This window comes from Aspergillus undulatus (assembly GCF_047715775.1).
Source record: "Aspergillus undulatus strain CBS 261.88 unplaced genomic scaffold BDV17scaffold_47, whole genome shotgun sequence".
Taxonomy (NCBI): domain Eukaryota; kingdom Fungi; phylum Ascomycota; class Eurotiomycetes; order Eurotiales; family Aspergillaceae; genus Aspergillus; species Aspergillus undulatus.
This window is the reverse complement of record NW_027396651.1, coordinates 3,363-31,094: the sequence shown is the minus strand read 5'-3', so window position 1 is coordinate 31,094 and position 27,732 is coordinate 3,363. Positions and strand designations below refer to the sequence as shown.

Genomic DNA, 27,732 nt, shown 5'->3' with positions numbered 1-27,732 from the left:
TTTGAACAATGCGTCTCGAGAGTGTAGCTTGTTACCTACATAAACCGCAGTACATTTCTGAAAATGCTTGCTTATTTCTTGCTAAATCATAATTTCCATCATCCGAAAATCATCTATCTGAACCAACCCATCGAAATGTCACAACCATCCTCTTCGGACTGGGACCACATTGACCGGGATCTCATTGACCACGGCAAGAAGATTATCGCTAAATTCGACCGCATCCATGGTCTTATCAACAAAAGAGATGGCGACGAGTGCGCAGCTATAGTCGCGAATTCAGACTTCTTCAAGCGCTGGTCGCACGACGTTGACCTCAACCCCAAAGAGGACATCGATGTCCGCAAGCCGCATCTGCACCTGATGGCTCCTGTCATCCGAGACCGTGCAAAGAGTCTTCTCCAAGAGCTGGATAAAGCCCTGGAGATTGGTAAGTGGTAATTCTTGCTTGCATACGTTTATTCATATATATAGAAACATCAAGTTGACTTTTGAAATGTTGCAGCTCTCTCGGCCCTAGAGGAGCGCTCTGAGCGCGCAAGAAAATGGCAGGGACAGGACGAAAAGTATAGGCGCGGTATCCTGAAATTACTGGATGACATAGGGCCTAAAGTGGAAAGCCTGATTCGCTTTGGTGTGGATTTCGAGGAGGGCGTTCTTTGAAGGACTGTCGAGCAGGTCTCCGATGGGTTTTGCCTTCATCACTTTAATTTGTCCTTCTCAGCGCGTACTCAGCGTCCTTGTTTCCAAGCTAGGCTGGCTATATGTGCAGCAGGTTAGGAGATACAGCATGCAGAGGTATAATGCATCTCAGTTCATTGTATTTAGTCTGGATGTTAGAAGGCTATTTTGTGTTTCTGCTCTCCTTTGAACATGAGAGGTGGTAAAGACCCCTTAATTTCCATATTATTTGTCATCTCGCTCTGTTTCTCTTTCTTTGCGCATGGTAATGTGAGCCAATGTCACTTTGTAAGGCCTACCTAAAACTGTAGATGACACATAGCAAATGCAAAACTTAAGCTTGAATAAAGCACCTAATTGATGCTTTAAAGCTGGAATCAAAGAACAGGCATGTCGAGCGTTCGGAAACAGGGGACACAAGACGCCGTTCCTTCGGCATCGAGGTTTAAGTCCCGCGGACAAGCCACGCACATCTCACAGCGCACAATAAACCGAGACTTACCCAGAGTGGAAGTGTATGTACGAATACGGCATACATTGGTTCATCAGAACCCTCTGCTACTGCTGGCAAGCTTGCTTGGGGGCCGTCATTACATCGGTGGCGTGTGGCATATCTCGTATTGGCCAGACGGCTGCATCGGCACCTGCTTCATTGGCTTTGTGTCAGGCACAGCCTTGTACGATGTTCATCAAGGCCTGTCTAGTGCTAAGCAGTCAAGCCTTGAAGAGCTAACTACTTGATTGAAGCTTAACCTGATTAGCTGGAGGAGATGATTGACAGAGCACTCGTTTGCAGACGGCGCCCGAGCGGCTGGTTTTTCCCAATCCGGTATGGATGCATAGTCCCCGGGCCCATGGCATCTATATAAATCTTGAATACGAGCCTGAATCACAATGAGAAAACAACCTCTTTGCGATATCTACTACTACAATTTCCCTTGTTGCAATGTTTCGACTTTCAAATATCATCTTGGGCCTGCTCGCCCATTCCCCGTCCCTCGCACAAGTGGTAGGGAAAATCAATAGACAGGCGGCCATGCTCAGCAAACCAAACGGCGCCTCTGATATGTGGCACACTCGATGCCCCGCTCGACCACAACGACAAAAGCTCGAACAAGACCGTGACTCTCGAACTCGCGAAGATTGAGGGCAAAAGCAAGCCCTGGGGCTGGAAGTCCGTCCTGTTCAACCCCGGTGGACCGGGCGAGAACTCACTGGACGCGATAGCTAATATTGGCCCTGAACTGCATGCGTAAGACTGGGATGAGACATTTGATATATTTAGGGACTTCGATACCAATGGGGACTGTCTGTTAGTATTCTCGGCGACAAAATTGACCTTGTCACCTTCAACACTCGGTACGTACCTACATTTCATCACCTCTTTCCTCACTCGTTATACTTCACGCTGAACTAACGTTCCCAATCGCAGTGGCGTCGGAAACACCGTCCCCTTCTCATGCTACAACACCGACGCGGAGAGACTCGCTGCGCTGGGTCAAGTACCAGTTGTCACCAACGCATGAGACACGGCCGCGGGATCCATATGGTCAGCGGCAACGAACCTCGCAGATTCATGTTACGCATATATGAATAAGACTGGCGACCTGTATGGTACGGCATTCATTACGCGGGACATGATGCAGATTGTCGATGCGCTTGGCGGGGATGGACTGTTGCATTATTGGGGGGAGTGGCTGTTACCGTGTGGAAGGCACTGATGCAGTGCATATGTTGACTAAACACAATTCTAGGCTTCTCATACGGCACAGCCCTAGGCGCGACTGTCGCAGCGATGTTCCCAGACAGAGTAGGTAGCGTTACTCTGGACGGTGTGCTGAATCCGTATCAGTACTATCACGCATAATAAGTGTCCGCTTACAACAAATACCCCTACCCTGCTCTAACTTATATCATGAGATCCATACCAGAGAAGGCCATACTCAAGACTAATAACTAGCCTTGCCTACACAGCGACGACATGAAAATCGCCGACGCCGACAAGACCTTGTCCGGCTTCTGCTCCTCGTGCCTCGACGCCCCCGATCTCTGCAAGCTATCACACCTCGCCTCCTTAGGGCCAGAACTAGAAGCAACCCTCTACTCCCTCCTCGACGACCTCAAATACCACCCCATCCCACTAGGCTCCGCACTAATGGAATATCAAATCGTTAAAGGCCAAATCTTCAACGAACTCTACACAACCAATCGCTGATCAGGACTAGCAGACTTCGTCTACGCCGTCGCAACGAAGAACATAACCGCATCAGCGGAGAATCTGGCAGATTTCTCCAGCGCGTCCCCAACAGCCAAGGAATCAACACAGGGCATAAAATGCAGCGACAAGACCATTCGCGCAGCAACGTTCGAGCAGTTCGAGCCGGTGATAGATATCGCATACAATCTCAGCCGGTTCAGAGGCGACATTAACGTCCGCGCTAACATGCAGTGCGCGCAGTGGGATAAGCGTATGTCTGCAAAGGGACGGTGCGAGGGCAACTTGCACGTCAGGACCCAGAGTCCGTTCTATCCATGCCCCGCAGTGCCGTTTATCTCGGCAAGGAATGCGAGTGAGGCGTTTGAGTGGAGTGTGCTTCTCAGGCATGATGGCTATGGGGTAAGCATCCAACACTACCGACTTCTGCATGGTTCTAGTGAGGGTTGTATTATCAGGCTAAGTTTACGTACACACAGCATGCTTCGATTGGGCAGCCTTCGATTTGTACGGGGATGGTTGTTCGCGATTACTTTTTGGATGGCACGCTGCCTGAGGAGAGGAAAGTATGTGAGCCGAGTATTCCGCCTTTCTCGGGTGATACCTGGGAGGAAGACTTTCCTTCAACGCCGATCAGGCGTAGGAGAGCATGCGGTGATGTTAAAGGCATTGATGGGGCTTCGTCGGAAGATGCCACTTCATAGACGCGTCTAGGGTTGCAAAGAGGTCATGGATGTGATGATCTTTACGAAATCGATGTTGGATTCGAGTAGGGAGTTGGGAAGATGTGCAATCGGTATTTCGTAACTTAGAAACATGGTCAGTAATGTAGTTGAGGTAGTCTACATAAATTCTATCTATTTTATGCACTAAAAATCCATCTGGACGCCATTGTAAGGGAAAGCAGGCGAAGATACTACGCAATGGTATCCCCAACCGGCTGACAAGCAAGGTAAAGCAGAAACAGGTTGATGTTCCTCTGCCGCTCACATTCTCTGTCAAAGAAATGCAGCTTGCTTTTGTATAAGAGCAGCTCCTCGTCCCGGTAGTACGCCTGTATGACCCGGGCAGCATACCCATTCAAGCAAGAGATAACATTCACCTAATTCTCAATGGTCAGTAATTGCAACATCAGCGAGGCGGACAGAACTCACGGGCACAATCTTATGTTCTTCCAGGGTAAACGCAGAAAGCCCTCCATGTATCATGCCCAAGATCGTCATGACTTCTGTGGCTAGCAAATCCTCACTTGCGGGCACGTCATGTTCCATGATAAAGCTAAGGTGAGGCTTAGCGTCATTCCGCATCCAAGTATCCCCGAATGTGGATGACCAGGTCTTGGTCGGCGTTGTTTTATCTGAACGCTCGGGGAGAGTGGGACGTATGTATCTGTGGTGTTGAATGCAGCTTGGTAACCGGCTAGAGAAAAAGAAATCAGCAGCGGCCAGGAAGCAAGCATAACCAGCCTCGAAATATGTACGAGGTTCCTCACCTCCTCGTCCACCCCGAAATCTCCTCAAGCGGAAAGCTGTTCAGAAAATCAAAATTATACCCGGTTTCCAAGTCCGGCCGGTCCTCAGGAACCAGCCGGTAGCTCTCATCCGGGCGAATCCGTATATACCGCGTAAACTCGTTGCCCAGCGTCGTGGCGAGGATCCGACACTCGGAATATTCGCCTCGTTTGGCGGCCGCCCATGCATCATTTACCTCCGCTATACGATCTTGCGTCTTCTTATGCTTGGGGTTGATTGGGTGGATGGTCAGCCAGGACAGCGAGGGCGGCTTGAAGAAGGGCATGCGCGTGTCTTGTTGGCCGTCGGTGTTGAGTGTGAGAGTTTCTATTTTGATGCTGTGGAGCTCGGCCGTGGCGTTGTCGATGTAGGCATAGGGGGAGTAGTAGAGCCTGTCGAACGTGAGGGTTATGCTGTCACGGCTCGCCTGGCGGCATTGTAGCCGCTGGTGCCTTTCCCAGTTTTGCGCTTCCGGGTCGGGAGTGGCCATGTTGATGACGGTGTTGACTGCTCTTTCGCCCTGGGTTGTCGCACTAGTGAATGCGTTGCTGAAGAAGTCGAAGAGAACCATTATCGAGGTTCTTCTGGTAAGCTGATGATGAACTGGATCGCCAAATCGAGATAGATAGGAGCTAGGGACGTGGAATCCGACGTGGATTAAACGAGCAGGATGGCAGGAGAAGAGCAAAGGCAGCCACCTGCAGTGATATATTAATAGAAAAATAAGTAACTGCGGAAATATTTTGCGCAGCCTGGACTTGTGGATGACGGTTCGATGTGGACATCAGCCCCCGGGAGTACATCCCAGCCAAGAGAGCAGCTGTAGCCATGAAAACTTTGTTGGCTCAAGATTGGCTGCCTGGGCCTGGAACCTAAGTCCTTCTTCAGTCATGAAAGTGATGATAGCTTTTCTATCATGGGGTATGAAGTTCTAGTTCCATCTCCTAGCCCTATTTGTGCTAGGATGTGTGTGCAATTTGGTTCACCCAGCCATGCACTTTTGAATTCATGAAGAGGAGAGTTTAGCATTATAATAGACTTAAGAAGAAAAGAATGATTTCCTTCAAGTAGCTAAAGCAGTAGATAGGGACTTCACTCATAACTTCTGTTCTGAAAGGAGCAGGTGAGTAGGTCCAGATTATTGCACGATCTGCCACTAAGATTGTACAGCCAGGCACATTCTGCCCTTCGCTCAGGTTGAGACCTTTTCTCTCAGGTACACTTACACCTTCTTCTTTCAATGGGATACGCCTCGCGCTGGGTAGACAGACCTGTTCATTATTTCCTCGAGACCAGGTCCCCGGAATACAAATCCTTCACGATCTACCATCGCGATGTAGAAGTAACAAAGTCCAAAATGTCCCGCCTGCACGTGAAAAACAGATGACTAGCAGCCAGCAAAGCTCGAAGGAATGGAATAAGTAACTGCCGCCTGCTTCGACCAGTTGTGTTGTGCTCATAGACTTCCACGGAACGTGAACCATGCGCCCGGGCGTTGCGGCCAGCGAACCCTAATCGACCACAATTAGGCATCCCGCACCACTTATTTAGATTCGAGTAGCACGCTTCCCATGCTCGCTGCATGGGATTAGATTCCGAGGGTCTGGCTCAAGGCCTCAAGAGATTTATAACACGTCATTACTCACCGCCACCGTCGGCGTACCTCTCCCTCCAGCCAGAGAATGTAATAGTGGTTGACATTTGTTTCTTCATCATCCATCGGAACCGTCAACACAATCCCCAATCTCACTAGATTGCTTCAGCAGCTGTTCCCACCCTACGTAATCCCAAGATTACTCCTCCCGATAACAGTCCCTTGTCCTCCCCTCCGCCTCCTCCAAGCACCTTACCAAAACCCCCTTCAACCCTCGAAATCGCGGCAATCGCGCTCTTAACCTCATTATACTCGACATAGTCCGTATTTTATGGGTAGTCTTTACTAGATACAGTCTTGTAACTGGATAACGAGCGCAGAAGCGAAACGTACAATAGACGCTGCGCAATGAACTGACTCGAGCACGCCGTGAGCCGGCGCCGAAGCTCAGATGGTGCAGGCCCGTGGTATAGCGTTCTGTTGGGGGTGTGGATGTGGAGAGCCACCGCTCCGGGTTGAATCATCCGGCTGTTGGGCTGCGGTGGGAGGTGTCTGGGAGAGAAAAGTGTGTTTGGTTAGTTTTGTGATGATGGGGGAGGGAAAAGGTGAACCAGCTGGAGGAGCGCGGATGGAGTCACGCATGGCCTACCTACCATGATTGCCAGCCTGCGCATTAGCGCTCTCGTGCACGTGGTGGCCGCGATTTTCGAACCGTGGATGTTGCGTGGAAGCCGGTGAAACGGGAGGAATTTGCACGAGAGTTGTTTGTGCTCACGAAGGCGAGTCTCGCATTGATAAACCTCGCCTTTGGTCCAGTAATTGCACGCCTACGGCAGATACGGATCGCTATGTTAGCATGTTAGTGTCTCGGGTTCTTTGGCTAAATAAATTGCAAAATAAACGACTATCTTACCACCAGATGACCTTCATCACGATCAAGCCTCCTCTCTAGGACTCCAGCTTCGATAAATGGCATGCAGCCACGTACGCCGCATAGACGACTGTTGCTGCTCTGCTTTTTGAACCTTCAACGGTCACCACGTCGGAGCCGTCCATTGAGACGCGGCATCGATATGCTTCTTCATGATCTTTGAGGATATGGTAGGTGATTTTACTCTTCGGACGGAGGGCGCAAAGGATTTTTCTCGGATGGTCAGTGACCACGTTTCGCTCGATAAAACCATGCAAAGCGGGCAGAATGCCCATTCTCTGCGCTAAACGCTCGCAATCGTGTATGCTCGCATGCGAGTCCACATATATCGCCCCGAAGATGCTCTGAGCCACATCCGACAATGGGGAGCACGGTGGAAAGCCTGATAGGTCTGCCCAAGGATACCTTTGGCTTGTTTGCAAGGCTTTCCGTATCCTGCAGAGATCTATCGAAGAGATTGACTCGGATAGTTGATGAGCCAGCTCCTGACCATGAAATTGGAGGAAGTTCCGCATAGTCAACGAATGTCGCTTGACCGTGGTGCGTATGTTGGCAGCGTCATTCGTGATAACGTCTTTTTGTTGAAGCTCAATCTCAAAATCCAAGCAGAAAAAGGCTAAGATCCTGTTGTTTGTGACTGCCGCTTTCAGGGACTGCATTCTATCAGTTTTCATATAGCCATGTTGACGTTGCAAGTAGTTCACGACAATCATGTCCAGAACACTGTTCCCAATGAAAGAAAGCCTTCCGAAGGATGCCGTTTGGGAGGGGCCAATATAGGACGGATGTGTAATCGCCTCCACAAGAAGGCTCTTATCACCAAAGCTATAACCCAGCAGAGATTCCATAACATCCCACTCCCTAGAGAAGCTCATGTCCAGCGGGCGTGTCTCCATATAGTCGCCATCATGTAGAGACGAATCATGCCAGCCCTTGAATCTAGGAATGATTGCTGCTGCACACTTCGAAGCGTCGTCTAGTCCATTAGAGATATGTGCGGCGCCAATCACGGCTTTGATCATATCCGCCAAGCTTGCGGCACCAATTTCTCTCTGAGCCGATCTTTCAGTAGAGAAGTTCGAAATGAAAGCCGGCTTCCATTTTTTGCCGTTGAACTTTGTAGTCACTAGAAATTTCGCGAGTCCGCTAGAGACTGCGGCTTTCGCGAGCCCCGAATCAGATAGTATGGCATCTCTGAGTTTCGAGAGTAAGCCTTCATGCCAAAGAGGGTGATGGAGGAATAGCTGTTTTGATAGAATGAACCGGATGATTGTATCTCCAAAGAAAGCCATCGACTCAAATTGGTTTCTATTTTCCGTGCATGACGGTCTTATCGCTGTGATGAGTAGGTCTATTCTCTGGAAGGATACCCCATTGAGAAACTGCTGACGTAAATGCTCAGCCACGAGGTAGACCTCAATCTCATGAGTAATGCTTGGCAGGAAGAGAGCTGCCTCGGCGTACTGGAAGGGAAGTCTGTCGACCTCGAAATTTCTAGACTTCAAAGGCTCCCTGCGGTTGGGCGAATTCGGATTTCTCCTGATATCAACTGACGTCTGTTCTTCAACGTGAAATGCACGGAGAAAATTGAGACGCCAAGGAAGAGGATATGTGTCCCAGTCCAATGATGTTGATGCCATGAGTCTTTCTGCATCCCTGGGGGTGGGTGGTATCTTGATCACGCGCGCAAGACATGGGTTTTGCGTGTCTCTCAGCAAACCGAGAGAATGAAGTGCGACCCCGTCTTCTAGTGCCTTTGACAATGTCCTAGTTCCGGTATTACCGGAGAGGAAAGGCTCCAACTCTGTATCGTCCACATCCGGAACAAACAGGTTGACGAAATCATCCTGGTTGAAAGGCAGACGATTGCGAAAAACAGACCCCAAAATGAGGCGTGTGACCTGACGACCAATTAAAATGTTCTGCCAAGAATTCGACTTTCCAGCGGAAATTGTTGCCGTGTATGTTAAGCAAGGCGAGACGAATAATGGAATGTGAGTTTCGAATGGTATACGTATTGGAGTGACCATAACAAGCCTAGTGTCACTCTTACCTGGACGTGAGATTCTCACTTGGTGCGAAAACAGGGCTGATTTTTCAGCCCATAGTCGTGCAGCATCAGCCCAAGGGCTATACTGAGCCAGGACACTGCAGTGTGATTTAGACGCCAATGTCTGACCCAGTATATCTTCTGGCTGGCTAGGAATGAGATGATCATTGACAAGCTGCGCATTAAACAGTGCAATATATGCCTGGAGGGCGGCATCCGCCTTCGCCAAACGCTTGCTTGACCACAATTTGGAGCCACTGACAATGTGAAGAGAAGGGTCGAGAGATTTGGGTAATTGGGCAACAGCTTGGATCAAACCACTGCTACTACATCGGTAAATAAAGCCTGGCCGGTTGCTCACGTACGGCTGAACTGGAAGACTGGCACAAAACCTGTATAAATAGGCAACCGATTCATGCATCGTTATTTGGGCGCTAAACCGTCAGCCTCTCTGATCTGTAGGTTTGAGGGATACCTACCCTGTTCTCTCAACCTCAAATGACAGATAGCTACCATTATGCTTTTCGTTGCTCCTTTCCAAAGCCTCCTGTCTTCTCCCCTCGTCCTGGTAAATTTCAATGAGCTCTTGTTCAGCCTTTCGGAATTGGCTCAGGCTGCTCTCGCTTTCTGCATCTCCAACAATGTTTATGAACACCGAGTCTTTTTGTCGAGCACGGCCTCGCCGCTGGATGAAGGACTTCAGATTCGCAGGTTTGTCAAAATTCACAACAGCATTACAAGAAGGAACATCAATTCCCTCCTCCAGGGCGTCGGTTGTGATAATAAGATTCAGGTATCCCAGGCGGAATTTCTGCAATGTCTCAGCTTGATCACGAGCAGAATGGAGATCACCAATTCTTGAACATCCCCAAACATTGGACAATCCGACAAACGCCCCACAACGAAATAGGGTCGCAGCTTGTGCATGATGCTCAATGACATCCTTTAGAGCAAACACAGTAGATCTCTCTTTGGCGAAAACTATGCCACGGAATTTGGTGCTGTAAACCCGAATCAACGTACGAAGGAGACACAGACACTTCGGGGACATCTGGTTTTTCTCCGTCAGCGAACTTTCTTCTTCCAGAGTACCCAGCTGACGGAGTATGCCCATCACAAAGTCTGTCCTGTGGGTGAAAGACAATTGCATTTCTGCGTTGGCTCGCGAGCGTTTCTTGAAGTCTTTGATCGATGCCGTCATATATCTTGCTGTCGCCCAGCCCCCAAGCTGGGCATCAACCGTTTTCGAAGCATTTATGAACTCGCGAAGAGGTTTCATCTCGCTTTCGCCCATACCATTATCAAGCGAGAGTTGTACCAATTTCTGCAAGCCGATCAACAAGTCCGGTTCTGTTTGACTGATGTCACCCGAATACCTCTCGATGATGGACAAAGGTAGATTCGCGAACTCTAATAACTCGCTATAATGATGAGTTGGTGACTTGCATATGCTATCTAGGCTTTGTTCGATCATTCTTCAACGGATCAAGAATTAGCAGTTGTCGTACAAGGCAAACAGGGGAGTGCAGTAACAAATGTTAATAACATCAAGGATTGGAGTCTGGTTAAACCTACTTCAATGTTGATGGTTTGGATATCACAGGAGATGCAGAAAGACCCAATATCTTGGGTATATTAGCTGGAACTCTTTTCTTTTGCGGGAAGTAGAAACGTTCCATGATCCTATTCGCTGCACTTTTTTTGGTGCAGTTATGTGCTTTGTGAATCAATTAGCATAAAGAAAGTCAATATAAGTTATCTGTGTATCTTTTCAACTTACCTTCATCAAAAATTAGGAGGGATAAACTGTCCATTCTTACAAATCCATGAGAGAGTGCGTCGAATAGGACCTGGTACGTGGAAACTGCCACGCGAACACTTGACAAGGCGGCATCCCATATTTCCTTAGTCTTCCAGTGGTCGATATTATCATTGCCTGTGAAAGAGCGACAGCACATGGGAGGAATGTGCATCTTAATGGAAGCTAGGTGTTGCTGACACAACGCAACTGTCGGACAGAGGAACCAGATCAACTATTACTTGTTAGTTAGGAAATTCACACTTAGACTGGTAGAAAACTAACTTTGTTTGAACTCTCACATCTTATTTCTTCGGCTATCCGTAGCAGAGCGCTATCACAGCTGTTAGTTAGTGACATTCCATATTTTGAATATATTCAACATTTGTGTTTTTCCTGTCCCTGTTCCCATCTTCTAAGAGGTTAGCACTATACCGCGTCCAATGAGCTCAATACTTACAGCAACAATAGTGTTTTGTTTGCGACTCAGGTTGAACATTTCTATTTGATAGGCTCTAGCCTGAGCTTGCAATTTAGTCCCGACGCCGCAGCCGGCTTTTTTGTTATTCAGCGATGACATTCTGGTACCGACACTGTCTCTCAAGCTCTTGAGTAAGTATGGCCATGAAGCCTTGAAGATCAATTCTCCTTGGTCGACCAAAGCACTTAATATGGGGTCAACAATCCCATGGCTTCTTGCCTGTGGCCAAATCCACGATCCTCACCCAATAGAATATGAACACACCACTCCCTTCAACCTACAGAGGCCAGGCTGATTTAGTAGGCCAAAGAGGTGCGTGAGATCGCGTAGCGTGCTAGGCGAAAGCCAAAGACTCGTCATAGTCGAACCACACGATGAGTGAAATCCCTAGGTTATTGGACTCGCCCGGGGTTTGTCCAAGGAGGTTTGACGCTAACCAGAAGCCGCACAGCTCACATGGACGAAAGGATCGCAGGTTGGCAGGAGAGCCTCAACTTTTGCCCCAATGAAATAATCTCAAGTCTAGCTGAGCATTGGCAATGTCTTGAGAGCTTGCGCAATTTATGCGCTTTGATGTTTCAACCACAGATCAGGCAGCAATGCAGCTGCATCTCTAGCACAAGATTATCCCCTCCCTCGAAGTACGCTAGGATTGACCAACGATCGCCGAGTACCTCAATGATGGTGTAGGTCGAGAGTATGCTATTGGGCAAAATGCGAGAATGAGGGGAAGAGGCTGGGATAGTGGGCTGTTCCAGGGGCAATTTCAAGCCATCATCTTTCAAGCTCCTTTGTGGAACGTTTCTTTCGAGGTGAATCAGCTGCAAGATTAATAAGAGCCTCATTCAACCATCTGTATTCTCCTGTTGCCTTTCGAGTTGTGAGTTTTACATTGAAATTACCGTGAATTGTCTAGACCCTTGCTGTGAGAGAGAAGGAAAAACAAAAAGAAAAGAAAACATGGCGCCCACGACCCAGTATGCTGTCCACAAGCCAAAAGAACTTCGTCGGTTCTACGAGCCGCTTGGAATCCTGTACGAATTAACTCTGAGAGATCAAACGAAGCCGCGCTCCATTTTCTCGGCCAGCGCTCGCGGCATCAGCATCATGCAGCGACGCCGAGATTTCGTCGATTCAGTTGCATTCATCGGTGCCTATAGTAAGGAGTGTGAGATTGCTCTTGCTCTCGAACGGCAGCCAGACTTGCTTATCGTTCGGGTCGCGGGCACTGGAGAAACCGAGAAGATCGTTGTCCCGTTTCTAAACGGCCTCCTACGCGCATTGTCGCACATCGTAAAGCCAAATGATATAAGGGGTGAACTGAAAGATCGCATTGTCCTCGAACTGTCTGACATGGCGCTCGATTACGCTAAAGAGAAGACCTTCGCCCATTACTTGAAAATATTGCATGATATCGCTCCGATTTGCTTGGCAGATATAACAACCGGACTAAATGGCATGTAGGAAACAGGGATTGATGGTCTGCCTCACTCTTAGCCATATCAGAAGTGCTGACGGTGGTATAGAGGCGGACAGAGATTGTCTCCGATTCAAAGCTTGGTTTCAGAATAAGTTCTACAATAACGGTGCACCTTTAACTCGAGAACACATGAGGGTCCTGGCAAGAGAATGCTTTGATGCTCGACAGTCCGAGCAGTTGGAACTTCTGAGGAAGTTCGCATTTCAGGGAAATGAGCACGTCACCCATTTTGAGAAGTTCTATAAGGAACTTACGAATCTAAGTCGGACTATCGAGATGATGTTCAAGCTTTTTGAGTCTGCCGTCTCTCTGCATCAAGATCTTGCAAATGATCTTGTGGTAGAAAGCCTACCGACATCGAAGGGTCTGCCAGTTCCTCTTCTCTCAAGAAAACTGTCAATGGATGGCATAGCGAATCGAATGTTCTCGGACTCGTCGAAAAAGGATGAATTTCTCCAGAAGCTTCAACAGACTGCCCCTCCAGGTTTAACCAAGACTTTAGCGCATTATTCACAGACAGTCGTCACCGAAGTTCACCCCGAACTAATTCTTATAAATTATTTCGATGGACTTTCCGACGGTGGTTTTCTCGATGAAAACGACAAGTATATCGGTTGTACGAAGCCAAGCTGTTATTTATGCCATCTATTCATCTCGTACCATCCTGCAAGGTATTCCAGGATATCTGCCAGCTCCAAAATTTGTCTGAATTGGCGATTACCAGATATCGGGCGCGACGAATGCAAATCCATGGCTCGCGCCGAGAATCAGAAATCCATTCTCCGGCAGTTGACCAATACGATCCGAACAGAGCTGGAGGAGAAAGTAAATAAAGAATGGAGACGGCAGTTTCATTGTTCAGCCTCAGAGACTGAATGGACGTTACCTGTTGATGATGATACTTTCACCTACGGCTCACCACCATCCAGTCCAAAGTTAACGCCTACCTCCCCGACCGCCCCCATCAAGCAGGCTACCCAAGAGTCGGATACTAATTATAAAGCTCCTGACGCGGACAGGGCCAGTGATGAAGATGCGGAGGACATTGTGATATTCAAGGGCAGACGTGGGTATTAGCTTTAAGACTTTACACCTGATTTTGCAAGCTATAAGGTCCTTTGAGGCTTCACGAAACACAGGTCAGCTACGCTTGGATTTTATGGCACGCCTATAGGAGCTGTTTTGGAGTAAATTTCGCACAAGGCATCGCTTGTTACAATTAACACAGAACGAACTATCTGTAAACAGTGGGACATTAAGAAGACAACCGCAACCAGACCCTTAGAATACCGCGACGCTCTACCGAAGAGCGTTGCAGCAGCATATCCAGCGATCTTCCAACATCAACACTAGAGCATAACACCGCCATCATCAAGGTCAGCATCGCAACTAGAACTCTTCTCTGTCGAAAATGATTGCGTTAGTTGTCTTCCAAAGGAATGTATTGACAAAGCCAACCTTCGCTTATCTTTCGGATTAGAGCAAGGATCGAGTCCTCGAGCCCCGTTGGTCTTAATCTCGCTCTACTACCATCGAAAACTGAGCTTGCTCCTGCTGTTGAGTCCGGGTGGAATTTTCTCGGAGCTAACTGCCGACGCATTTCGTTTCGAAGTTCGGATCGAAGAGTCTCCGCGACTCGGCCCAGAAAACGATTGTGTTGCTCATACTTAGCAGAGCAATTGCGATCATTGGCTTGTACAATTGGGAGAGCCCAAGCATGGTATACCTTTTGGTGGGTCGGGGGGAGTGTATAATTACCCGGGTGTTGGCAAATATATTGATAGCAAAGGTAGCATGCCGGTTTGCTACACCCAACGTACTTATCGTTGTTATCAAGGAAGTTTCCGTCAGTTTTGTCCAAGTAGTCGATCAATAGAATCTCTGCATGGACTCGGATTTTGTCCTTCTCCCACTCCCGCAGAGACTCCATTATTCTCTCCATATTCAGGTTATAGAATAGGTCGAGGTAATGGTAAAACTGGCTCCTCTCATCTTCTTCGGGGAAAATGCGAGTCACGATCTTTTCCACAGCCCGGTTAGTCGGCTCCGGAAGGGGTATAGGCTTTGGAGTAGATGCTGGAATCGGCTGCACAACAAAGCCTCGCTGGAAGACTTGGCGCAGAGAGCAGGTGGCCTGTATCATTTTGACAAATAGCATAATATGCTTGCTCAACTTGTAGAGCAGCTTGTGTAGTCGCTCATAGTCAAGACTATATTCGTTGCTTCGGCTCGAAAAGTGCCCCAGGATATCAAATGTCTTTTTCTTTCGTTGAGCATAACAAAGACATGCAAGCTCAGGCATGTCGCATTTCTCTAGCATGGCTCCATCTTTGTGAAATGTCCTCTTAAACCATCCATGGAATATAGCGAGATCTGGTTCTGAGATCTCTGAACCGATTGAACATTAGAATGAAAAGAGAAGAAAAAACATGATTTCGAGGACTGTACCTTCAGTATTCCACGATTCGCAAATACATTTCCATGTATTGACAGCGTTGCGGTAGTACTTGAAGGTTTTCTGGCTGGTAAACTGCAACACTCTATTGAGGAGGCCGGTAACCCTCTCTTCTTTGCTCGGAGGCAACGATCCTTGCGTAACTGCATGTGCCAGCCCCTGAACCACGTTGAGCACATCACTCTCCAAGAACTCAATGACCTTTCCGGAGACTTTGGCGTTGCTTGCAATCCAAAGGATAACTTTTGTCTCGCTTTTACCTAAAGCCACGGCAGTGACATAATCCGGACTGCCATTGTATGCGCAAAAATATGCGATCGCGTCCATAAAATCTCGCCGGCACTTCGCAAGGTCAACGCCATCATTTTCCGCAGAAAACACTGGCTTGATTCGGTTACCCCTCACAATATTCAGAGAGCGGGAAAAGCAAATGATTTCGTAGAACGCTTCGACATCACCAGGGTCATGTTCCATCACTTTCTTCCGGGTAGGCATCGAATGCGTTATTCTTTTCATGGGTCGAGGCAGATACAATAGAATCAATGAGACGTGTTGATGGTGCAGGTGCTGTCTTCTTTCTACGAGAGCGGCCTCTATCCTAGACTTGCTATAATGACAAGTTCGTCCATGGGGAGGCTCCATATTTCCGTATTTCGGTACAGCAAGAGTCTTTTGGCTGTTCGATACTATGATCTCCATCGAATGTTTCGCTTGGCCAGCCCAATGAATATGGACTGTAGCTGTAAAGCACTTGGAAATGATCGTAGAGATTACGGACAGCTGTAATTTTGAAATGTGCTTTTCAGCACGTATGGAAGCCTTGATATCATTCTTCCTCAAATTTTGGAAATTCCCTCATGTGTTGGTGCCTAAAATTATTACCCCAAAGCTCGATTATGACGCAAAAGGCTGAGTGCAAACCAACCCATTTTGCTGCACCTTTCCAGATTTTCTTATCGATGTTCAATCTTCTCCAATAAAAGGCACGATCTAACCGAAGAGGCTCCTTACGACAGCGGCTGCATCGAGCACTTAGCAAGGTGACGTGCCACGTATACGTACGGTCTACCGATGGGGGGAAAAGCTGCTCGGTCAAGTGGTGGTGTCCTATCATAAGTAGGAAACGAAAAATAAATTTATCGAAGGACCGCCAACTACTATGGCATTCTTCAAACCATAAGACCGTTCTACCTTCAGCGACAAATAGAAAGAGAGGACTGAAGGAGTAGGGCCTGATTGAATTCTCTCTGGGTCCCGAGCATGGTCTCCAGTGTGGTTCTCTGGTGGCTGTTGATAACGCGAACAATTGACCTGAGACGCACTTCCCCGATGACTGTCTTGCCCCACTAAGCGGCTCAAGAACCCCATCACACAAGCTCCACAACGCACAGTCCTAGCTGACAACAGATAACAGCCTATGTACGCATGTCCAATATGGGTGGGCTCTCCGGATGCTAACCTGACCTGAGTCACTCTGTTTTCGTGGCGGCTGAGGCAGCCTCGCGTAACCGTAATCCAATCAAGAAGGTCACAATATACCCACATGTTGGGTACTTGCATGAGTACACAGCTGCACGCTCGTTCTTAGTTTTTTGTTGCTCTTTCTTCGTCGTGTTGGCGTTATGACTGCTTCTTGGCTTTTGCGCAAGGATATTGATCCTCCATGCGCTCACCCCGCTGCAATCCGCAACAACGTAAGGAAGAAGAAAAAAGACGCAGCAAATACAAATACACTGGTGGTCTCTGTAGTCAAGGCTCCTTAATCGCACAATCGAAGCTTTGTACCTACCACATCTTCCTCCTGAGCAAAGTATACACCCTATACCATGTCCTCCACAGCAGATTTGAGATTTTTGGGTTCTCCAGATTCGTTAGCACCTACAAAGCGAACCACTCTACTGGGGAGGAGAAACTCTCAAGATGAAAAGCGGCCACTCTGTACTAATTATCCCGAGCTTCCCACTCCTCCCTCCAGCCCCCCGCCCAATTCACAGGAAGTTGGCGTCCAGAGCAAGCAACCAGCAGCGGGCAAGCGTCTACTAGACAACAAGAAGCTATTAGATGGCAAAAGTGACTTAAGGTCTGTTGGGTCTTGATAGCTGGAGGTGCGGATCTCGAACGAAAACAGCCGGTAAAACTTGCAACATGCCAGTAGGAGCTGGAAATCAAATCAAAGCCTCCACAAAGTTGCAAAAATTAGTGTCTTTGCCACGGTCGTCAGAAAATCACGAGAAAGAGCTGCTTCTCCTGGCAGAAACGGTGCATTGCCATAACTACCGCCGTGACCCTTACTTAGGTCATCGAGTTGACGAGTGGAAAGCAGCCTTATCACTAGAAGGCAACGGTATCGGACCAGATGCTGCAGTTGATGTTAGGATCTCGAAACTTTTTCGCGAGGTATCTGTTCGTTGCGTTGGGACGAATTCGGACAACGAGGCTTGTCGTTACGAAATGGGTGGGCGGAAAGTCCAGAATTGTTCCAAAACTATACAGGAGATTGCGAAACCGGAGATATACTCGGACAATGTGGTACTTGAATATTTTCTACAGGTCCTTTCAGAAAACATGTATTGTCATGTTCACAAGAGCCAGAGTTCCAAGCAGGTGAAAATTTGGATGTCCTTGATTACAAAAATTCGCGATGTGGAAGGCTCGGAGCCCTCATTGATGACGGACGATAAAGGCCATCTGACCCCAGACTTAGCTCAAGCTAATTTAGCATCTACGAGGGTGTCAAACCCAGATATCGTTGATTCCAGTTTGTGCAACCGAAGTACGCCAGTACCACGGAATTTGAGATCGGTCCCCCCTGCTGAGTACTGGCCAGAGTTATACGATACAACTCCTTTCAGGACCCTACGTACGATCACTTTCTGTACCCAGAGAATGTGGCGGGAACAGGTCATCCGCCCGTTACAGAAGGCGGACCGAGCAGCAGGCTTCCTATACGCATATGAGGTTGATGGGAACAAGGGGTTTGTCAAAATTGGGTACACCACTCGCTCAATCAAGGAACGCCTGGACAAATGGTCATTCGATTGCAACAGACTTTCAAAGCCTATATACCCAATTGCTTCCAATGTGAGTGTGGCCGTTCCAAATGCCGCCCGTGTGGAGAAGCTATGTCATGTGGAGTTGAAGCGCCATATGGTCCGAATCTATTGCAATGGCTGCCTTAAGGCGCACAAAGAGTGGTTCCAAATTTCCCCTTCAGAAGCAATTTCTGTCCTTGAAAAGTGGTCTAGATGGATGAGGTCGCATCCCTACCAGCCAAGATCAATTGATTCCTCGAATAAATGGACGCTTAGACCAGAGGAAGAACAGAGATCGAAGGATTTTGCCCGCTTCATGATGCACCTATAGCAACCTCCACTTCGCTGAGAGAACCTGAAGAGCCGGGAAATCCTGAGGAGAAAGGTGTCCCTATTGTTTACTGCTAGTGGGTAGCATCCTAGCAATGCCAATTTCGATTGTTCGAGACCCATCCAAAAAAGCGTTCCTTGTAGGCTTCCATTAAGATGAATTTGGTGAATTGGACTTGAATCATTGACCCTTATTCCACATCCATGAAATAAATATGTAGATATTCGAGATTAAGAAGCCAGTTAGTAACAATAAGCCTAGTAAAGGTATATAGTAAGCACGAATTCAGATTCCATGGACCTTCTAGGTATAGTTTTGAAAGTATGTCACGCAGAGTCTATGATGAGTCTAAGAAACCGCCCGCCGGGCCGCGCAGGTGGATGAAGCCAAATAGCTTATGATATGTCCACTCGCCTTACAGTGTGTCTCGAAATCTGTCTGACCTTCAAACACAAGACAATTGTTTTCCAGCCCCACTGCCAAGAGCCTAGTGCGAGTTGATTATTGAGCTATTCAAAATACCATCCGTACTGGACAAGTTTTTTTTTTAGAACCAGCTTTGTTTATCACCTGTGCATTTTTATGAATTGAAAAAAAAAAAAAAAAAAAAAAAAAAAAAAAAAAAAAAAAGCCCATAGCCCAATCTGACCGCCGTCCACAATACGAACTGATAGCTATCGTCCATCCCCAATTCACCCCCTCACAGCCCACGAAGGCACCTTGGGCTCCCACGGGTTAAAATGCTCATTATTCCTCGCATCCCACGGCATCCACTTATCCAGCTTCTCCCCAAGCCTATTCAAATCACTATGCGCACTGCCCCAATCATTATTCAGCAGCTTCCGGTTAAACTCGCAGGGCATCTTCTCTAGCGAAACAAGCGGCGCCCGAAACCACCGCCCGGTATCGTTCTCAATCTCATCGTCCTTGGCCTCGGCCTTGCGCAGCGAGTGCGTACCCGACGAACCGAGGTGGTACACGATCTTCGGGTGCGAGCCTTCGAACCGGATCGTGGACGAGTAGTGCGTCGTGTAGTCGCCGTGCGCGGACCACGAGACGAAAAACACTTGGTCGTTGAGCGTCCACACGATGACGTGCTCCCAGTCGTGCTTGTGTGCGTTTAAAAACCCAGTGTCGACTTCAAAGTAGTACCCGTACAGATACGCGCACCAGCCGTGGTTGCAGCGCTCACGGACGTACGTCTGGCTGTGGTCTAGTCGGGCCTTGTCGCGGCATCCAAAGGGTGCGTAGGGACCGCCCGAGCGGATCCCAATCTCGCTGTCACTGCCGCTGGCGTTGGCAGCGAAGACGACTTGCTCGTCGTCGGTGGCGGCTCGAATAATTGGCCCTGGACCTGGAGGACGGGGTGGAGCGAGGGGTGGATCGATACCAGAGTTGACCTTGTAGTCTTTGCCGATGGCCGCGGTCTGGTAGCAGCTGTCCGTGTCGAAGTCGAGGACGGGTTGGAACTTGATGGCGAGGTCGCTGGCCGTGTCTGGGAACGGGGTGAGGAGCTCTGCTAGGCAGGTTCCTAGGAGCGGGATGAACAGGGCTAGTTTGGGAAGGTTGAGGGACAGCATTGCGAGCGCTGAGGTTGGGAGTTGGGTCTGCAAGCTAAACTTGTAGAATCGTGGGTTTCTGAAGCGCTCCCAACCGCTTGATATATCATTCCAATTGCTGTCCTTCATTCAGAGACGCCATGCTTGTCGTAGCCAGCTGAATGCGATTAATTTTCCAACGCGCTTCGAAAGAGGCGAAGCCTCACCTGAATCGCAGGGCGTATCCTCAATGCACGAGGGTCAGAGCGCCTGTCGTATTGTGCGATGCCACAAACACTTGGCTAATAAGTCAAGTGACACTGCAACATCCCTGCCGTGGATACATATATGACAGGACGTCATTATGCATATTATAGCGCCCCGTTACTCTTCTAGTACTGGCGATCCCCACTAAGGCCGCCGTTTGCTTGGCAGGGATGTTCAGCCCTAGCTACGTGGCTGGCCTGAAAGCCCTGACACGTCGTCAGCTATTTTGCCCTTTATGCACGAGGTGCTTAGATCAGTAGAGGTAATCCTAGATTGGCTTTTCTTTGCCCGTTCAGGGTCCTACCAGTAAGGGTCTAGAACTGGTCGAGAACTGGCCATGTGTGTTCAGCTGCAATTTCCCCGGAAAGATTTTCAGCCCTAGATGCTTCTCGGACCCCCACGTCATCCTCCGCATCGGCGATTCCGCTTGTGCACTTCGCAATTCGCAGTCAGCGCCACTACTGTCCAAGCAGTCATGGCATGACCTTGCAGCAGACAAGCACTGCAGTATACGATGCGGTGAATACTTGGGGGAGAAAACAGCTGATAGTGCTGAAGAGAATGCCGGAGAACCCCGAGAGCTGAAATGCACTCCGGGCGCATGCAGGGTTTTCTGCTCCATAATACTATCTAGGGTCACAGTACCCGCACGTCAGCTGGGTCGACAGACTTCCCAAAGCCCCATCATCCATTCTATATCACGCAGGCCTATAACTTGTCGCAGTCTCAGCGCCGGTTGCCCGATGAATGTTAAAGAAGAACCCTCGCCCGTTCTAATAGCAATTGCTCTTGCTCGTCCATCAACACTGCCTGCCTGCTCCTCAAGCGAACCTCCAAAATGGCGACACTCAAACAAAGCAACATTGTCCTCCTCCTCACGAGTCTACTCTCCCTCCTCCACCTTGCGACATCCCAAAAAACCCCCAACGAAAACCTCGTCCTCGCCGACTGCGGAATCGGCCTCGGCGTCAACGGCGGCTCCACCTCCCGCGAAATGATCTACTACCCCGGCGACGTCTGGACGGGCAACGGCGCCGACACCAACAAACCAACAATGATGGTCAACGTCCCCTGGTCCGGCTCATATCCCTGGGGCCAAAAGGGCGGCGTGTCCGCACGCATGCCCAACGGCGACGTGTTTACCGTGCACATTAATCCGAACATCAAGGACCCCATTGCTGCGGGCGACGCGTGGCATATGTACGAAATGAATTTGCCGCTCAAGTGCTATAGTTATCATCAGGATAAGGTTTATAAGCTTGATGATGGCAAGTGGTGCTCGAGTGCGTATGTGTGCAATCATCGGGGCACGCCCACGCCGCATGTTAAGCCGGCTCCGGCGCCGAACCCGGGGCCTGCGCCGGTGAATCCGAGTCCGCCTTCCGGGGGTGCGATTTGTGATGTGTTGAATAATTAATGTGTTGGTGTTGTTGAGCAGGGGGGATTTGATGTGTGTTGTGATTCGTGGAACAAGGAAGGTGTTGAAGCGTTGCATGTACCCGCTCGATTTATATTTTGTCATGGCATGCAATGGTGGGCATTTGTAGTTCAAACATTTGGTGCGTCTAATGTTGCTACTCGCTTTTCATCCAAATAAATGGGACTTGGAGCTTCGTGTGAATTCATCATGTTGTCTTATATGATTCTCGGGAGTATGCCTCACGATAAACAATGCCTCTAGCAAGCATGTATGTATTCGTTTGCCTCTTTATCAATCTTGCTATAACTACTCACGTTTTAGAGCATCACCCCGAAAACCTCGCCACTCTTTCAACCTTCAACTCTAATAACCCGGTTCCCAAAGCCTCTCCCAATGGCGCGACAAACGCCATCTGGCTCCAAATAAACTGCAAGTTCCTTCCTCCCTCCATACACAAAAACCTCGAACCTCCCCGTCAACTCCCCATTAAATCCACACTACTGCTCCGTGCTCGACATCCGTTGCAACCACAATACTCACAGGCCTCTCACCCTCAGCATGAACACGGACGAGCTCGTGGGTCGATGTTGTATTCACCAAGATACGGCCCGGGTGACCAGGATCTAGCTCCAGGGCGTCTTCCGCCGTGACGGAGCGGAGCGGGTAGATGTACCCGTCTTCGTTGAAAATCAGCTCGCCCGCTTCAGTGAGGGAGAGCGTGTTGTCGCTGCTTGAGAGGGTAAAAGGTCCTGTGGCTTTCAGAGTGAGGGTGTAGTTATCCCCTTGCTCCCTTTGCCGAGGTTGATGTGGTTGTTGGCGGGTGAGCAGGCGGGACGAGTCCAGGAGAAGAGAACGTCGCTATCTTCACTTCCGGCATCAGGCACAATACCGCGGTCAAGAAGCTGGCGCTAGAGGCGAGAAGAAATCGATACTCGACGCCAGAGTCTCAGGGTTAACTTCCGGCCCCAACTCCCACTCCACGCGCGCGCACCAACAAGCGCAATCCCCCTTCACATGGCATAATACATCTCCAACTTGGTCGAAGCATCTGGTCCATTGTCATTCCACGCCGCCATCACAGCGCCCTTAAGTAACGGCCCCTCGGGCCGGAGCTGCTGACTTGTATTAGCATGAATAAAATCATCTGGACTCCACTGCCACCCGGACACCTCGGCAAAATGCAGGATCCGACTCTCATTGAAGAATTGCGGATACGTCGCCGGGTTGATCGGCGTATGGTCATTCTTGATCCCCATGTACGCCCACCAGTCCTTCGAGTTGATAACGTGGTGGCTCTGCGCGACGAGCTTGAGCAAGTCCGATTGTCTGAATTGCCAGTGCTGGATTGTGGTTTCTGGATTTATGCGGATATCAGTGGTGGATTCGTCCATGGGCCGTCCCCCAGATCCGGATACTTTCCCCGGACGTTTCATTGACGAAGATCCCATCGTATCCCATTAGCGTCATGCCCGAATCGACAAAGGAATACCTCGTCGGCACAAATCAGCATGCCAGTGCTAGGTACGGAGTACTGCTGCCCCTGACACTTAGTCCCCTAGGGATACACCAAGATCTCACCACTACCTTGACTATAGATTAAACCTTCAGCACTACTGGGCAACCCTCACCTGCGGCTACCTCCTGCATCCCGATATTCCCGTCCCGGCAAACGCACGCAACGCAGACATCGCAACAGGAACAGGGTGCGTGCTTCCCACGAGTTTCCCTGTCCTCGCCTCTCCCATCCGTCCCCATTCATACAGCCTCTGGTCAACCCAAGCTACTAATCCATATACATCCTCCACACATTCTACCAAATGGATATAGACAGGAGAATACAAACGAGGAAATACAGGCTCCGAGGTGGTCTTTGTTGGAGTCGAGGTGTAATATGTGCGCTCGCACCTGACCGACGTGGCCTTTATCCATCTCTCGCCGAACCAGGCTATCGAGTCTGTCTTCGATCTTACCACTATTTATACCGTCTCTCCACGTGAGGAGCACACAGCCATCGCGACCGGATCAATTGAATACACTACGCTAGACAACACGAAGGGATTCTATACTGCCGGCTACAAATCAAACACATTCACCTTTACCGCGCCAGTAGATATCAAGCACCTGTCCGCCCGTAGCGCAGTCATCTGCTCAAACCAATCCTATAATACCATGGTGCACAGCACCGTCGACCGCGCCACGAAAATGGCCACTGCCGGTGCCGCCGCCGCCTGTGCCGGTCCCAGCGTCAACTTTCAGAAATTCTTCTTCTCGACTAAGCAGTACGTCCTGGACCAAGCCGCTTCGCGTCTCAAGGCCATTGCATACAAAGCAACGACTACGGGCAGTATGGCGTACTACTACAGGCCCCGTGCCCAAGACGACTGTAGCGGTAATATCGGGGCGATGAAGATCGGCGGCGAGAATAATGTTGTCAACTGTCAACTCTACTATGATTCTCCTCCGGCGTCGAATTCGTGCTCCTACCTTGATCAGGGCAGTATTGCGCTTCATGAAAGACGCCGCCATGGCGTCCTGATTCACCCTTCTACCGGCTTCAAACAATGCTGGGAGAGTCCCGTGATAGCCTGTCGCGCAACCTCCGATACTCGCCTCGGAATACTAACACTTATATCAAGGATTGCCGGGTCCGTTTTCATAGTAATAGGCAAACTTCTGTCTTACAAAGCTTATAGCAAGTAACAAGTGGAGTAGCTATAAATATCAACTCTATTAGCCTTATTATATTCTTCCACCTTATTCAAGTTAAGATTAAAGCTAAAATTACCTAAAATCCTGTATCAACATAAAACCTGTGCCTAGCAGGGTATTTCTACAAACCACAGCAGCTATGTAAATGCGAATGCGACGAAAGAGCCAAGGACCTGTTCTTCGTGGGGATCATTGAGCCAACCTTGAACACTCTCAGGCTTGACAAACCGACGGGCGGACATACCCCAGCGACTGTCTCGGCTAACCCGAGGTATAGATTGACAGCGACTTCGCGTTACGTGAGCACTAAAAGTCCCGGCCTATTATGTTGTAGGTTGCCTGATACTGTAGCGTACAGTGGCATGCGGCTTCTCCTTCCCATCCTAAGACATGCGGACCTGTTCCTGAACCCTAATACGCCAAGGCACACGAATACCATCTTAATCTAGTGCATTATGAGTCTTATTTCGAGACTGAATAATACAATACTGCACAGGTTGAAAGTTTGTGCGAGCTGTAATTTGCCTGATCTCAAGTTACGCAAGAGAACCGCCATGACGTCGTCACCCATTTGTGGCAGAAGCTTGAAAGGTAACGCGGAGAGCAGCGACAACAGCAAGTCCAGTGCGAAGGCTACTTCGACTTCTTTTACTGGAGGGAGACAAACTACCGTTTCTTAGAAGCAAGAACTATTACCATCGGGTTATATCTCCTGGGTCTAGGTGGTCTGAAACTAATTATTAGGAAGATATTAGAGTCTTGAAGTTTCGTGGTACCCAGCTCTTGAGTAGTCTTCGCGTATATCCACAACATCTGCACTCCGTTACCAGGCAGGAGCAACGACTCCATACCAACACAACCCAAGCACAGCACCTAGCAAAATCGCAGCCGCAGGCGGAACCTTGAACCACGCACTCTCAGCATAAGTAACAGCGGCGACAACAACCCACCAGGGCTCCTTCGCCAGACTTTGCCCATCACGTTCCCCCGGGCTCAAATACCCTATTTCCCAAAGCCGGTATACAGCCGTAAAGACTAACCCTACGGCTGATGCATTCACACCGCGGAGAAAATCAATAACATACTTCTGCTTCCGTAGAACACGCCAGAAGGACTGAACCGCGATAGCAAGGGCAATTCCAGGGAAGAAGATCCCCAACCCACCAAGGAATGCACCGAAAATTGTCGGGTAGGATGTGGTCTGGAGGGCGAGTGCACCGAGAAAAACAGCAAAATTAAAGTTTGGGCCGGGGAAGGCCTGGATTATAGCAAGGCCAATTAGGAAGTCTCGACTGGAGACCCAGCCTGGGTCTACAACGTAGGAACGGAGCAAGGGGATGACAACTGGGCCCCCGCCAAATATCACAGTGCCGGCGAGGTACATGTTTGCGAAGAGATCGAGGGCCAAAGGGGGTGGTGAAACTTTTGCTCTTGAGACAAGTATGGCGATAAAGGAGGCTGCGGGTTCTGGATTAGCTCACGTACAGCGTCATTCCAGATCTTCAATGGGACATACCGAAGAAGAAAATGAAAATTATAATCCCAGCACGGATACGAATCACATGGTCTTGTGACAGGGGCCCTTCCCTTCCTTCTGAAGCCTGGGTATTAGCTGGGTGTTGCGGCAAAGCCCCTGCATCCGGTTTTCTCATCCGCAGCATCTCCATCCCCGGCTCCCGAGCTGAATTCCTCGCAGCTGTATCCCCCAGGCCCGCGGAATCAGGAGCATCACCCTCCGGCTCAGGCTGCCGATTTCTATTCCTCCACGCACTCTTCACCCTCAGAATCTGCTGATACACCAACCCATCCCACAGTGCAGTAGCAACACCGCCGGCAACCATAAGAACAGGGAAATACCAAAGCGCGCTATAACACAGACCACCACATGCGCCAAAGATTACCAGGATTCGGGAAATCTTGTCACGGACCGCCTTTTCAGCTAGCTGGACAGCAGCAAGAGCAATAATGCCTACAGTTGAGGCGTTTAGGCCGGAGAGAAGAGCGTAGACTGGAGCAGGAAGTGTTTCATCAATCCGTTGCACGCCGAGCGAGAGTGCATACATGCCGATTGCGCCGGGGAGACTAGCGGATTAATAATAAGTACATTATCATGGATCACAAGAGCTGCATTAGAAGTATATACATACAACCAGAGGAAAAATGCGAGCAAGGCTGGGATAAACCCCGCGTGGAGCAAAGCCAAGCAAAACAACATCTTCGTTGACCCCGGTCCTGGAAGACCCTGACATATGGCGAAGAGTTCTTGGTACTACACCCATTAGTCTCTCACTATACGATTCAGATCAATAGTACCTACCGTCTGCTCATCAACCCACTTTTCTTTCTCGACAAACCGCGCGTGAAAGATCTGGAAATGAACAGGCGGTCCCCCGAACGACGTGAATCCCAGATACCAGGTATGCCGAACGACCTCGCTCAGACGACCGAATAGGGGCTCTTCCGCGCGTGCAGGGTTGGTTGCTCCCGCATGACTGCGCCATGTTCGATTTAGTGCTCGTAGGGACGAGACGAGTCGCGACCGAGTCAGGAGGAGCATTTTAGATCCGTCTATGAGCAAACCGGCGAGCGTCACAGATTCTCAGAGGATGCAGGGAGTGAACAATCATTCAGGTTGAATCAAGATTATAAACTGTTGAATAGCTGAATTTAAGGTTGGAATCAAATCTTACGTTTATCCAATACGAAGTCGGTCACTGTTCACATGGTTGCCAAGGGTCGGCTTTCAGCTTGAATCTTGGCATTGTAGATGTCACTGCTGAGGTCTAATTTGTTACATTTGAATATTCGGGCTCCTTCGGGCTCCTTTTCGGGTTAGTAGACTCCTGAAATATAATCCTCGTTGGTCCGCTCCCCAGTCTCCGCCCCTCCACCTTTCCCGACCTCAAAATAACTCTCTGAGAGGACAATGTTCAGGCTCAGGTCGTGAGATTAGCACCTTCAAGCTATGATTACTAATGACATGACCGGAACTCGATCATATTCACCACTAATAGTATTCTCTGTAGCTCAAACATTTCCAGTAAGTGGCACATGAAGAGATCTGTATGCTATCCTGATCCACTTTGATGTTCCAGGATTCAATCCTTTCTGGAAAGTCTAGCTTCACCTTCCGCACGTTGGATGGTGCATTTTTGCTGTAACTCGCGTACCCTGGACTTAGTTAACTCCGCATTTTGTCTAATGGACAGGATATGACTTAGAGCCCAACAGTGTCTTTA

The 27,732-nt window shown here is 49.2% G+C and overlaps 11 protein-coding genes across 11 annotated transcripts; 5 read left to right on the top strand and 6 right to left on the bottom strand.

The window, feature by feature from the left end:
• Positions 1-135: 135 nt before the first annotated feature.
• BDV17DRAFT_293935 (uncharacterized protein) lies at positions 136-663 on the top strand (the record flags this gene model as incomplete). The annotated part of the gene is made up of 2 exons (XM_073762726.1): positions 136-430; positions 506-663. 2 exons carry the CDS (start codon positions 136-138, stop codon positions 661-663), a joined length of 453 nt encoding a protein of 150 aa, XP_073612790.1.
• Positions 664-1,575: 912 nt separating this feature from the next.
• Positions 1,576-3,600, top strand: BDV17DRAFT_283568 (uncharacterized protein; the record flags this gene model as incomplete). The annotated part of the gene is made up of 9 exons (XM_073760381.1): positions 1,576-1,690; positions 1,726-1,933; positions 1,999-2,040; positions 2,114-2,178; positions 2,254-2,388; positions 2,436-2,532; positions 2,656-2,851; positions 2,936-3,298; positions 3,376-3,600. 9 exons carry the CDS (start codon positions 1,576-1,578, stop codon positions 3,598-3,600), a joined length of 1,446 nt encoding a protein of 481 aa, XP_073612789.1.
• A 212-nt stretch (positions 3,601-3,812) lies between these two features.
• Positions 3,813-4,978, bottom strand: BDV17DRAFT_293933 (uncharacterized protein; the record flags this gene model as incomplete). The annotated part of the gene is made up of 3 exons (XM_073762725.1): positions 3,813-3,998; positions 4,051-4,315; positions 4,389-4,978. The coding sequence occupies 3 exons, from the start codon at positions 4,976-4,978 to the stop codon at positions 3,813-3,815; spliced, it is 1,041 nt and encodes a 346-aa protein (XP_073612788.1).
• A 1,971-nt stretch (positions 4,979-6,949) lies between these two features.
• BDV17DRAFT_283567 (uncharacterized protein) lies at positions 6,950-11,360 on the bottom strand (the record flags this gene model as incomplete). The annotated part of the gene is made up of 8 exons (XM_073760380.1): positions 6,950-9,308; positions 9,348-9,416; positions 9,462-10,457; positions 10,558-10,699; positions 10,763-11,015; positions 11,066-11,114; positions 11,164-11,192; positions 11,241-11,360. The coding sequence occupies 8 exons, from the start codon at positions 11,358-11,360 to the stop codon at positions 6,950-6,952; spliced, it is 4,017 nt and encodes a 1,338-aa protein (XP_073612787.1).
• A 713-nt stretch (positions 11,361-12,073) lies between these two features.
• BDV17DRAFT_270529 (nucleic acid/nucleotide deaminase domain-containing protein) lies at positions 12,074-14,083 on the top strand. Its single transcript, XM_073758698.1, has 2 exons — positions 12,074-12,717; positions 12,788-14,083. The coding sequence occupies exons 1-2, from the start codon at positions 12,222-12,224 to the stop codon at positions 13,816-13,818; spliced, it is 1,527 nt and encodes a 508-aa protein (XP_073612786.1). The 5' UTR covers positions 12,074-12,221; the 3' UTR covers positions 13,819-14,083.
• BDV17DRAFT_299884 (nucleic acid/nucleotide deaminase domain-containing protein) lies at positions 13,869-15,670 on the bottom strand (the record flags this gene model as incomplete). Its single annotated transcript, XM_073763970.1, has 2 exons — positions 13,869-15,129; positions 15,190-15,670. 2 exons carry the CDS (start codon positions 15,668-15,670, stop codon positions 14,162-14,164), a joined length of 1,449 nt encoding a protein of 482 aa, XP_073612785.1. The 3' UTR covers positions 13,869-14,161.
• A 3,545-nt stretch (positions 15,671-19,215) lies between these two features.
• BDV17DRAFT_270528 (NPP1 family protein) lies at positions 19,216-20,389 on the bottom strand. Its single transcript, XM_073758697.1, has one exon. It carries the CDS (start codon positions 20,245-20,247, stop codon positions 19,252-19,254), a length of 996 nt encoding a protein of 331 aa, XP_073612784.1. The 5' UTR covers positions 20,248-20,389; the 3' UTR covers positions 19,216-19,251.
• A 642-nt stretch (positions 20,390-21,031) lies between these two features.
• On the top strand, positions 21,032-22,078 carry BDV17DRAFT_162920 (uncharacterized protein). Its single transcript, XM_073754695.1, has one exon. The coding sequence runs from the start codon at positions 21,203-21,205 to the stop codon at positions 21,779-21,781; it is 579 nt and encodes a 192-aa protein (XP_073612783.1). The 5' UTR covers positions 21,032-21,202; the 3' UTR covers positions 21,782-22,078.
• A 192-nt stretch (positions 22,079-22,270) lies between these two features.
• Positions 22,271-23,175, bottom strand: BDV17DRAFT_293927 (uncharacterized protein; the record flags this gene model as incomplete). The annotated part of the gene is made up of 2 exons (XM_073762724.1): positions 22,271-22,574; positions 22,811-23,175. 2 exons carry the CDS (start codon positions 23,173-23,175, stop codon positions 22,271-22,273), a joined length of 669 nt encoding a protein of 222 aa, XP_073612782.1.
• Positions 23,176-23,953: 778 nt separating this feature from the next.
• BDV17DRAFT_293926 (Deuterolysin metalloprotease family-domain-containing protein) lies at positions 23,954-24,484 on the top strand (the record flags this gene model as incomplete). Its single annotated transcript, XM_073762723.1, has 1 exon — positions 23,954-24,484. The coding sequence occupies one exon, from the start codon at positions 23,954-23,956 to the stop codon at positions 24,482-24,484; it is 531 nt and encodes a 176-aa protein (XP_073612781.1).
• Positions 24,485-25,290: 806 nt separating this feature from the next.
• BDV17DRAFT_162914 (putative chromate ion transporter) lies at positions 25,291-27,136 on the bottom strand. Its single transcript, XM_073754694.1, has 4 exons — positions 26,811-27,136; positions 26,641-26,762; positions 26,010-26,575; positions 25,291-25,951 (listed from the first exon to the last, which is right to left on the bottom strand). The coding sequence occupies exons 1-4, from the start codon at positions 27,048-27,050 to the stop codon at positions 25,317-25,319; spliced, it is 1,563 nt and encodes a 520-aa protein (XP_073612780.1). The 5' UTR covers positions 27,051-27,136; the 3' UTR covers positions 25,291-25,316.
• Between the last annotated feature and the right edge of the window lie 596 nt (positions 27,137-27,732).

Coding starts and splice junctions, on each gene's coding strand:
- BDV17DRAFT_270529 (XM_073758698.1), top strand. CDS start 12,222: ATGGCGCCCACGACCCAGTATGCTGTCCACAAGCCAAAAGAACTTCGT. Junction 12,718..12,787: donor TATAACAACCGGACTAAATG/GCATGTAGGAAA, acceptor ACGGTGGTATAG/AGGCGGACAGAGATTGTCTC.
- BDV17DRAFT_270528 (XM_073758697.1), bottom strand. CDS start 20,247: ATGAAGGACAGCAATTGGAATGATATATCAAGCGGTTGGGAGCGCTTC.
- BDV17DRAFT_162920 (XM_073754695.1), top strand. CDS start 21,203: ATGGCGACACTCAAACAAAGCAACATTGTCCTCCTCCTCACGAGTCTA.
- BDV17DRAFT_162914 (XM_073754694.1), bottom strand. CDS start 27,050: ATGCTCCTCCTGACTCGGTCGCGACTCGTCTCGTCCCTACGAGCACTA. Junction 26,763..26,810: donor AGTGGGTTGATGAGCAGACG/GTAGGTACTATT, acceptor TAATGGGTGTAG/TACCAAGAACTCTTCGCCAT. Junction 25,952..26,009: donor AATTTTCATTTTCTTCTTCG/GTATGTCCCATT, acceptor CAGAACCCGCAG/CCTCCTTTATCGCCATACTT.